The sequence below is a fragment of the Emys orbicularis genome, chromosome 4, assembly GCF_028017835.1.
Source record: "Emys orbicularis isolate rEmyOrb1 chromosome 4, rEmyOrb1.hap1, whole genome shotgun sequence".
NCBI classification, from domain to species: domain Eukaryota; kingdom Metazoa; phylum Chordata; order Testudines; family Emydidae; genus Emys; species Emys orbicularis.
The window spans coordinates 31,866,965-31,878,869 of record NC_088686.1 but is presented as its reverse complement, the minus strand read 5'-3'; the positions used below and the strand labels follow the sequence as shown (position 1 = coordinate 31,878,869).

The window sequence follows — 11,905 nt, the reverse complement described above, 5'->3', positions numbered from 1 at the left end:
GCACAGGCACTTCATAATCTTTGCTAATTATGCACAATCATTAAAGTATGCAAAGCAGTTGAACACTCAGGACCTGACTCTCAGTTATGCTAAGGCCCCTTTATACTGTTCTGGCAGCATACATTCATGCTCATGCTGCCTTGGTGGTATAAAGGGTAGGGCCTTGGTGAAAATAAGGATCAGGCCCTAATTATTTTAAAATACACAATCCAGTGATAGACCTCTTTGAACTCAATTATGTAGGAATATTTAATACAGTGAGGAACCCACGCAGGTGACACTTTGTTAAAAAGGAGGGCTTATAGATCCAGCAAGCATAGTACAACATGTATTTTAGAAGGAACTTACAATGACTCAACTAAAAAGTACGGTCAAAAAGGACAGATGGAACTAAGACAAATGTAGGGACAACTGAGACAGACTGTATGACTGACAATTCCAGAAACAACTGGCAATGGTAGTTAGCGCTTCTCAGATTCCACTTTTGGACAGGTGAATTTTTTGTTTGTTTGCCTTCCTTTTAAAATAAAAAAAGCAAAATAGCAAAAGCCAGCTTTTTCCTCAGTTTGTTTGGTGCCGTTGCCAAGCAGTGTTGCAGTTACAGAGGTGGGGAGGTTCACAGTCTTTGGAGCATAAAATCACACCCTAGAAAAGTTTTTAAAATCAACAACAAGAAAAAAAAAGGTTCTTAAAACATATAATCACATATAAAATCATACGGGATCTGCTGACAATACATGTTCAGATGTCTGCATCCTGGAAAGGATTGTACATGAAGAGGCTTCTCTCATCAGATGGCGTAGGCCGTTGTGTCTGTGGCAACACTGGTTAGGTTTTGAGCTGCTATATTTTTTTGAGGGAAAAGATCTGCAGAAAGGGGATAATGTCTTTTTGTTGTTGCTTTTAATGTTTAAAGGGAATGTACTGAAGGTTTAGAACGGGTACTGTGATACGTATATCCTCAGCCGGATGACAGAGCTCCCTCTGAAGTTGATGACAGTGTTGACTGTGATCATTTCCAAGTCCAATTGAATGGTACGTGGCCCTTTCACAGGACGGGTCATCACTAGAGTTGCACTGATAGGTCCCGTTTGCTGTGTGCAAAACAGAGAGAGAAGCAGGTGAGATTTCCAAAGATGATACATGAAGTTTATGATCTTAGAGTATACCACTTAATGTTTGAGAGTCTAACATCTCAAAACGATGCTTCCTTAGCCCTTCCATCCATTTTGCTGAGGTGGGCAAGTGTCATTATTCCTCTTTGATAGATGGAAAGATTTGGGCACAGAGTAGTTAAGTGAACAAAGGTCAGGCAGTAAGTCAATGGTACAGCTGGGAATTAAAGCCAGGTTTCCTGACCCCTAGTTTAGTGCCCTATATATTGTACCTCATTGACTTGGTGAGTACATGGGTGAGACACCTCCAGAGGAAACCCAGGTACTGGTGATTCAATAGGTCTCACTATTTTCTCTAAAGGTATGTACAGAGCAATGGAGGTGTGATCATAGTGCGGATAGGCATACCTGTGCTAACTTTAATTTAGCTAATATGGGTAACAATAGTAGTGAAGATGTGGCAGCCTGGGCTTCAGTGGGGCTAGTACAAGCCCATGTACAAGCCATTGGGGACCGTGGGCACATATTTGGGTTGCTAACCTGTGATGAAGTCTGTGCTGCCTTGTCTCCTCTCTCATAGTTACACGTTAGCTAGATTTACACTAGCTTTAATCACCCTTCATTTGCTGTGTAGACGTGCCCTGTCATTACTGAAGCAATGCTCTAGCATAGTGGTAGAGGACACTGTGCTGCTGTGGTTGCTGTATTTTGACTGATGTATAAAACAGAGGTAATTAAAGACCCATGTCACTCACTGTAAATTCTTAAACAGACAATTACATTCTGCCTGCCTAAATATCTCCTACAGTCCACTTTCAATTAGAAAAGGTGCTTTGCATTTCCTGTGTTGAACTGTTGTGTATTTACATGCACTGTTGAGAGCTACTGCACTTCACCCCAGAGATGGCTGCATTTCAATGGTATAGGAAGTGTCACTTTGTACAGTTTTATCAGTTTGTAAAGCATGTGGGGATCCTTGCAGATGAAAGTTGTTATTGTTCATATAAATCCATCGTTATCATCTGGAGGAAAAAGCAAGAACATAGATTCAAGAGGTGCTGGCATGTTGGGCCAGGTATTCTTTTCCTGTTTCCAGTAGTTCTTAAGCTTCATGAAGTTTATTTTGGTTTGATGCAGAAAATTTTTTATCCATTTAAAGAGACACTGTGGAGTGGTTTTAAGTTCCAAAATTTAGCCTTTATTTTAAAATAATATATTACAAAAACTTCATATGTCTAGAAAACTGTTCATGAATATTTTTCCAGTTTCAGTGGAAAGAGGGTTGGTTTTTCATTTGCATAAATATGTGTTGCAAAATCAGACCCTTTTGAGAGACTCCTTTAAATGTATTATACACAAAGGTGAAAGCAATGCTGGGATTGTGGGTCAGATTTTCAGATGTGCTCAGCACTCATAATAAACTCATCCCTCAAGCACTTCTGAAAATCTGGCTCTCGTTTAGGTACCTAAATGGGGGGTGAATGCTTGATAATCTAGCCAGAATGGTTGGTTCTCAGCACTTGAAAATCTGGTCCTGTGTTGCTAAATAGAGCAGCAAATCCCCATTCAGCAGATCATCACACACACAGCCTGGGACCTGTTTTACTGAGAGACATAATGTTAGCCAGAGCACTTTGGTTAGCTCCTGCTAGGTTTTGAAAAAGTACCAGAGATGGGCAGCACGGGCTTAAGTTTAACAACCCACCTGACTGATGGCACTTTTAACAATACAGCAGTATCTGCCCACCCCACCCTCATCCCCCACATCTATAACCTCTCGTTTTTATTTTTTTCCAAAACAAAGGAAAAGGCACCACCTGCTGGTTATAACCTAGACACTCTGGGAATATTCTGTTACCAGTTAAAGGAAAAGTGCAACATGTCCAATAAAAGAAAGGCCTTGGGTACTTTCTGGGATAAATGAAAGAAAGGAATCAGATTTGAACAACGGAATTTGTCTGCGAACCCCAGACAACTGACTGATCAGTCCAGATAGGTGAAAAAATCTGGGCCAGTAAAACTTTGCAACAGCAAAATGCTGCTAACAGGATGGAAATGATTATCTCTGGAACTGCCTGGAACCTTAAGACAAAGCTGATACCATTTTAAAGTTCGGAATCCGACGCTACCATGAAGAATGTGAATTGGGAAATGCCAGAATCTGTTCTAATATAATTTCCTATGATGTGCTGAAAGTGTCATTACATGTATTCCAATGAATGGCACTTGATTTGACTATCAGGGTCAGATTCTACTTGTGGTTACTATCCAAGCTTCTGAGTCCCGCCAAGCATGATGCTCCTTGTTCTAAGAATGTCAGCTGTCCAATAACTATCCAATGGAAAGGGGGGGGGGAAGAGAGGTCAGCTGCAAATTTTGTGGAAAATTTGGACTTTTTATTAAAAATCCAAAACCCTGCAAATTTTTTCAGTTTTTAGCCAAATTTAAATTAAATTAATGGAGATATCCCATCTCCTAGAACTGGAAGGGACCTTGAAAGGTCATTGAGTCCAGCCCCCTGCCTTCACTAGCAGGACCAAGTACTGATTTTGCCCCAGATCCCTAAGTGGCCCCCTCAAGGATTGAACTCACAACCCTGGGTTTAGCAGGCCAATGCTCAAACCACTGAGCTATCCCTCCCCCCACAAAAATGTTTGTGTTTTGACTGAACATTTTGGGGTTTGGATTTTCAGTTTCCTGATGAAAAATCGAGAAGTCTTGAAGAAAACAGACACTCTCTGCAAAACTTTCTTTTAATAGAAAACTCAGTTTTTCAGTTAAAAAAAACCCAACAACATTTTAAACCAGCCTCCCTCCTCAGCTATTTCAAGACGTGAGGTCACAGATCTCACTGAGCCGTATTGCCATGTATGGAATAGCACAAGTGGGGCATGCTGGGCCAGTCTGGTGAATTCCCTACACTGCCATTATAGAGTATCTTTCCCTAGGATATGTCACCTTCCTGCAGAACCAGCATCCACAGCCTTTCAGGGTTTGAGCAGCCCGCTGTGATTATGGACCAGTACATTACACTGCATAGCTATGGATGTAGTATGACAGACACACATCTGCCCCTATGAGAGATCTTGTGCTGAAATTTTAAATAGTATACATTAAAAACATAAAAATAACAGGAGTACTTGTGGCACCTTAGAGACTAACAAATTTATTAGAGCATAAGCTTTCGTGGGCTACAACCCACTGCATCCGAAGAAGTGGGTTGTAGCCCACGAAAGCTTATGCTCTAATAAATTTGTTAGTCTCTAAGGTGCCACAAGTACTCCTGTTATTTTTGCGGATACAGACTAACACGGCTGCTACTCTGAAACCTGTCATTAAAAACATAGTACAGCTGTCAGAGAAGGATGTGGCAAACTATAAGATACTGGTAGGACTCTATACAGACTTACTCACCCGCATGTAGAATTCTCTGCCCTCGTTCCCTGATTTGATTTGGAAGATGTAATAGGCACCAGGGAAGCGAGTTGTTGCTTGCATTTGGAAGATGTCAGAAGGCACGGACCGTCCTGACATGATGTCCATGTCTCTATATAGGATGGTGAATGGTTGATCTCTGCAACCGGGGTTTTCAGCTGGACACATACAGCGACTAATGTGGACAAAATTATCATCAGTATTGAGCCAATTCTGCAACACCTAATTCACTACCTGTTGCTATGAAAGCAAAAAATAATGGAGTACAAAACTTAACTGGCTTAAAGAACCAATGTAACTTTCATTTCCTTTGCTTACATTCAGAGCTCTCCATGGTTCCACCCCCATCCTGCCTATATCTCTGCCTTTATCTTCCTCTCTGGGCTCTGCCAAAACTGCTCTTCATACTGCAACTTTTGTCTCCTTTGATCACTCAAGAATTTGGATTTTCTTTTCTGGCAGCTCTGCAGCTGTGGCCTCCCAATGCATCATTGTCCTGGTAGGAATTTAGCCTATAAACTCTTCAGGGTAGGGACCTGTTAATTATTGGCCCAGCTCACTTACGGTGCAGAACCATGAACATCAATGGGGCTATGTAAATAATTACATTACTTTTTTTTGACAGGTTGTGTGTCCAACACCTTTCGGGTACACGCCATAGATTAAATACAGCCAGAAAATAAATCTAAAGACTGGCCAGAGCCACAAAGTCCAATTCTTCCAAAGCCTGGGTCTGGAGTTTTGGTTCAGGCACATCTCTAATTAAATCAGACAGTCCACAATGATGATCTAAATAGCCCCCTCTCTTTATTACACACACCAACCATAATCCATAAACACCCCATGGATGGTCCGAACTTGAGCAAATACTTGACCAAAGAGATGTCTTGCACTGACGGCCAATAAAGGTAAATTTTGTTATCAATGTTATGTTCTAATGGTCCCTGCTGGCCTTAAACTCTGTGAATATTAAAAGACCCAGCAACTTGCTTTCCTTTGATCACACTAAGTCCCATTGTTCAGGCTGATGACATTACCCTAACTGCTTCCTAGAATCTCTCATCTTCCCTCTATTTAAGTAATGCTAATTTCCCTGACAGTACTTCTAAAGTAAAATCAGAGTCTGCATATAGATTTTAGAGCACTTTAAAATATGGCTCTTAAAACCAGAATTTTGATCTTGGGGCAAAACTCCCAAAAGAAGCCCGTGCAGAATGCAGGCAAAGAGCAAGAAACGTGCACAAGCCACATTTGCTGAAAGTGCTCAGACTCTCAGTACATCAGTGTTGCTCAGGTTCAGCAACCAGAGCATGTCACCTCGAGCCACCCAGTTACTATAACTGGTGATAATAGATTGGCTGGAAACCCTTTGGATGTTAACAGAGCCCTAGTCTTGTTGCACGTCTTTTGTTCTCTTTGGCTTCAGCTACTGACATACCATCTGGAGTTTTAAGCTTAATATTGAGTAACTTGGCAAGGGGGCTGCAGGTGCCATACGCTGATTGAAATAAATCCCAAGTGACTGAGATAAGACTGGGGAGAATTTCAGCCATAATTTGACTCCCAAGTGTGTGCAAAAAAACGTTAGAAGAACCATGTGATTTTGTAAGATGCTGGGGCTTTTAGCAGGGGGATTGTATCTTGGGAACACCATGCTCAAAGGACCGCACCTGTGGACCACTAACAGTACCTAGGACCCCCATGAAGCAAAGCACATTTCAAGACAATGTCAGTCAGCATGTGGATTTTACAACTCTTAGAAGAGTCATCTTTTAAATGGTAAGTGACTCAATCTTAACTCTAGCGGAGTTGCCACTCCTCTATAGTACAGTGTGTTATGCTTTCAAAGCACTGTACAAACATTAACTAGTTAATCCTCACAACCCCCTGGATTAGGTAGGTAAGGAAGTACTATTATTAACAAATAGATTGTGTTTGATCAAGTATGATTAAAGGCAGGTGACAATGGAATAACTAACTTTCTTTTGTTGCATTATAACCATTATGGTCTTCTCTGCTGCACTCATTTTGGTGAGGGCTTTTCCAGCTTAACTTCCCACACAACTGAATCTCCTACCACCTGGCAAGTAATTGCAATTTATCATTTTTATAAAGCTTGCTAATAGTAAATGCAACAATAGTGTCTGTATAGCACTTTAGATGTACTTTGCTGTCATGTTGCAGAAGTGCAATTTATTTGCCTCAAGCAGATTTACTGCCCTCCACTTCTATGAGTCTGTTACTCACTTGTCATTGATCTGGATATAAGGATCCTCACACTTTACTGGGTCTAGACATTTGTATCCTCCTTGGATATTGAAACAGGTTTGCTGTGTAGTACAAGTGAAGTTTCTAGTCTCACATTCATTGATATCTGAAACACAAAAATGAGAGGGAGGATAATACAAGGAAAACTCTACAAGATGCCACCCTTGTAAAGTGTGGCCTAGTGGATGGAGCACTGAACTGGGACTCAGGAGACCTAGCTCTGCCACTGACCTGCTGGATGACCTTGGGCAAGTCATTTCCCCCCTCTGGGCCTCAGTTTCCCCCATCTGTAAAATGGGGACTATGACACTGACTTCCTTTATAAAGCACTTTGAGATCTATGGATGAAAACAGCTATATAATAGCTAGATATAATTTATTATTTGTATTTTATTATAATAAAGCAACCTCCCCTATTAAGGGATTGCACCAAAGTATCACCAAATAAAGTACAACCCTGCTCCATCTGTATTAGAAGGCTACCTCTGATAAGTAAGGATGGATTACTAACCTTGTAGTAACTTGAGCTCTTGCGATGTGTTATCCCTATGAGTAGTGCTATTTAGATTGTGCATGCTCCCAGGACCAGAGATTTTTCACTAGCAGAGTCTGGGCCATGTGTGCATAAAAGGCACTGCCAGATCACGGCCATCTTAGTTCCGTCTCTACCGTCAGTGCCAGGTAGGGGGAGGCCAGGCAGCAGAGAAGGAGTGTTGGTAGTGCACTGCACAGCTCAAAGAACTCAAGTTACTACAAGGTAAGTAACCCATCCTTCTTCTTCAAGTGGCTGTCCCTATGTGTAATGCACTTCAGATGATTCACAAGCAGTGTCTGTTTCAAGGAGCGGTCTGCCTGGAGTCTTATGACACAGCAGATTGCAGAGCTGCCCTGCCCAAAGAGGCAGTAGAAGCAGCTGCTTGCACCAGTGCATATTGTCTAGTGAAGGTGTGAATAGAATTCCAAGTTGCTACTCTGCACATGTCAGCAATAGGAACGTTTCTAAAGAAAGCTACCGATGCTGCCTTAGCTCAAGTTGAGTGAGTTCATATGCTGCCCTCAAGGGACATATTGTTCAACTTGTCCCAGAATAGGTGCTGGGGGGGGAGGCGGGTGGTGGCCCACGGCCCGGGACCCCCACTGGTGCTGGGAAGGCGTGGTCTGGGATCCCTGCTAGTGCTGGGAGGGGGGAGGATAGGTGGCAGCGCGCAGCCTGGGACCCCCGCTGGTGCTGGAGGGGAGGGTTGGCAGGGCTGGAAGGTTCCCTACCCAGCTCCAACCGGCATGTCCCTGCAGCTCCTAGGGGGAGGGGCGCCCAGGGGGGCTCCATGCGCTGCTTCCGCCACAAGTGCCAGCTCCACAGCTCCCATTGGCTGGGAACCACAGCCAATGGGAGCTGTGAGGGCGGCACCTGCAGGTGTGGGCAGCACGCGGAGCCTCCCTGGACGCTCCGCCTAGGAGCTGCAGGAACATACTAGTGGGAGCCGGGGAGCCCGCCCAGGTAAGCACCGCCGCCACGCACCCCAACCCCCTGCCCCAGCCCTGAACCCAAACTGCTACTGCTGGCCCAGAGGCTGCCTGGCTTGGGCAGCCTGAGCCAGCACCGGCTGCTGCAGAAATCACAGAGGTCACAGAAAGTCACGGAATCCATCACTTCCGTGACCTCCGAGACAGACACACAGCCTTACACATAAGTACTTGTGGCCATATGACTCAACAGTGATGAGCAGGATTTGTCTGGATGTTCTGGGGCTCAAACAGATCTGCTGTATGAGCCTGGTGATGGAGGAGAAATGGTCATCTGGTAAGTATGCCCTGGTTGTAACCGCATCCAGCCTGACCCTGATAAGCTCTATCGACTGTGAGGGTTGCAGGGTGGACTTCTCCAGGTTCACTCTGAGACCCAGCCTCTCAGACTGATGTAGAAGCATGGCAGTTGCTTCTCGTGTTTCCCTGTAAGATTGTCCTTTCAGGAGCCAGTCATCTAAGTAAGGGTAAACTGTCATTCCTTGCAGATGAAAGTGAGCTGCTACCAGTGAAGGTACCTTGGTGAAAACTCTAGGTTCTATCAAGATCCCAAAGGGGAGCTCTCTGGTAGTGGTGTTGACTGGCCACAAATCTCAGGAATCTGCACTGGGCTGGATGAATGTCTGTATGAGTGCAGGCATCTTTGAGACCGAGGGGCATGAACCAGTTGTCTGGATCTAGCACCAGGAAAAGGGACAATAGAGTCACCATTCTGAATTTTAGGTGGTGGATGAACTTGTTCATTCCCTGAGGTCCAGAGTGGGTCCCTATCCCCCAGTCTTCTTGGGAATGAGGAAATACCTTGAGGAGACAATCCCTTTCTCCTTGCTGTTGGAGATATTTGTTCTATTGCCTCCAGTTCAAGGTGTGACTATCTCCTGCAGAAGAATGTGCTTGTGCTTTATGTTGATGATGTGGGAAGGTCCAAAGTCTGACAGTCCATGTTCTTGTGAGAATATGCTTGAAAGAGGACAGGGAGGGCAGTCGGGGAGGAAAGAGAACTAAATAGTGAATCCCAAGGAGACAACCTCTAGGACCCATCTGTCCATTGTGATTTCTGTCCAGGCAGATAGTGGGAAAGTCAGCCTCCAAAGAGAGGGAAAGATCTGAGAGGTTGTGCAGATCTGGAGGGACAGTTAGTGTCTGGCTTTTGCAGGTCCTGTCAAAATACCAGTCTAGATGGTGGAAGATAGTTGACCTTGGGCACCCTTTCTATGTGTCCCTTGCTGCTTGTGTGGTGGTTCATACTCCCACTAGTGATAAAAGGCAGGTGGGGTTGGTCATCAGAATTGTGGCTCACTGGGTTTCTTCTTGACTGCACATGTGTAAATACCCAGCAATCAAAGTGTGGCTCTGGGGTCTTTCAACAAACTGAGAGACTCATCTGTCTTAGCACTGAATAGAGTGTCACACTCAAATGGAAGATGCTTCAGCATTGTTTGAACTTCCTTTGGGATTCCCGAGGAGAGCACGATGAGTGTCTCATCATGGCAATAGTGGCCATGAATCTCTCCACCATGTCCACTGCGTCTAAGGTCATCTGGAGTGCTGATCTTTTTACCAGCTCTCCTTCATCAAGTAGGGTCTGGAAGTGGTCTCTAATATCCTGAAGCACCATAAGCTGGTCAGCTTGTCATAAATAGTAAAATCATATTTGACCATCAGAGCTTGGCACTTTGAGACTTGGAATTGCAAAGAGGCCAAGGAATGTGCCTTTCTGCCAAAGAGGTCAAACCTCTTCACTTCTTTCTCATGCAGCAATGACTAAGCCTGTCTCTGTCGACTATGCTCAGTGGCTGTTGAAACTACCAACAATTTGGGAGGCCAGTGAGAAAATAACTACTGTGACCCTTTTGCAGGTACTAAATACCTCTCCTCAGCCTGTTTGGACACTGGTGGGATTGTGGTGGTTGTCTGCCAGAGAGTCCTGGAGGGTTCGAGGATTGCATCATTAATAGGGAGCACCACTGCTCCGGTCCAATCTATGCAAAATGTCTAGCAGTTTGCGTGGTGCTTCCTGGACAGGCCACTCTCGAGTAAGTCTTGGAAGGCCTTTGTATAATTGGGGTGCATAGGGGAAACTGTAATCACAGCATCATCTGGGGAAGAGGAGGACAAGGTTACAGGCACAAAATCCTCCTTATGATGCTCTTCATCCTCCTGCTGCTGGAGTTGAGGCTCTTGAGGAGGCTAAGAAGGCACTTCCTCCACCCTGGGATCCCTTATCTCTTTGGGTCCCTTGTGTCTTAAGGTGGGTATATTGTATGATGGTCCCAGAAGAGCCTCGAGACTCAATACCATTACTGCGCAACGTTGTAGCCCCTCAATAATGGCGCTGAGGTGCTGGGTACCAGTGAGTATATGGGGGAGAGGGTATCCTCTGGTACAAGAGTAGTGAGATAGTGTGGAGATTCTCAATATTTTATCAGGGATCAATGCTCTGTAGGAGTCCTTAGGGACATAGTCTGGGACAGGTGTCTGCTGTAGTCCTCTTCTGACTTTGAGGATTCTGACCTCAGATCCAGAAAGGGAGGCTCTTCATATTGCAGGAGGTGGGAGTGATCTGCCTTTACTCATTGCTGGTATCGGAGACAGTCTGCCTCAACCCAACTTGTTGATGGGGATTGGAAAGTGGTACCACAGAGATATTGGCACCAGTTGAAGTCTTGGTGCAAGGTATTGAGATCTGGAAAGGAGGAGTGACTCCAGTTCTAGGAATAGCAGAAGATTTTCTGGAATCAGAAAGCCAGATAGAGTTGATGGGGATGTCTCCACAGCTCAGACCACTGAAGTAGAGGTCACTAAATCTGACAGTACCAATGTGGGTTTCGGTGTTGAAGAAGCAGTCCCCAGTACTGGAAAGTGCTGCAGTTTTGCCCTTTGAAGAAGTCCCAGTCTGTTCCTTCTCAGTATTGTATGGCTCTGAAGTACAAATCTCCCAGTGACTTGGAATGAGGCAGGGACTTCTGCCTCTTCTTAGATTTGAATGGGGAATCTTCCCTCTTGTCCTTATGAACGCACTTGCGTCTCCCTTCCCTTCCCTGCTCTCCTGAGCCTCTCTGAGCCGGTGAGGGGTCGAGGTCTTGGAACTACCCAGAGACCGAAGAAGAGGAGCCAATCCTACCTTCTTCAGGTTGATGTACAGGGGCATACTCCTTACTTTCATGTACTCCTCAAAGAGGAACTTTTGGAGCTGAAACTCCCTGGACTGCTTCTTCCTACTCAGAAACGACCTGCGGATACCACAGGGGCATACTGGAAGGGACATTGGCTTCCCCCAGGAAGTACAGACAGATATTGTGATAGTCCGTGATCAGGAAGGGCTTGGGGCATGTATTGCAATTTTTGAAACCAGGGATTCTTGGCATACTCCCCACAACCATTGGGTGGGTGGGTGTGGATGTGAGTATGTATACAGCAATGACTTCCCACCATTGGAAAAGGTTTCCAAAAATAGGGAACTAGACCCCTAAATCTATCGCTTAACTATACTATAAAACTAGCTAACTATGAAAATTCTTACAACTTTGAAAACTATTTAGAGAGAGAATCTGAAGAAGTCA

At 44.6% G+C, this 11,905-nt stretch overlaps 1 protein-coding gene across 1 annotated transcript in view; it reads right to left on the bottom strand.

The window, feature by feature from the left end:
* Nucleotides 1–932: 932 nt before the first annotated feature.
* The window catches only part of FBLN5 (fibulin 5), a 59,938-nt gene continuing 48,965 nt past the window's right edge, over nt 933–11,905 (bottom strand). Inside the window, exons 9-11 of the mRNA XM_065403655.1 lie at nt 6,798–6,924; nt 4,530–4,725; nt 933–1,094 (exon numbers count right to left, since the gene is read on the bottom strand). Of these exons, the coding sequence (XP_065259727.1) occupies nt 933–1,094; nt 4,530–4,725; nt 6,798–6,924 (485 nt within the window). The remainder of the gene's footprint in view (nt 1,095–4,529; nt 4,726–6,797; nt 6,925–11,905) is intronic.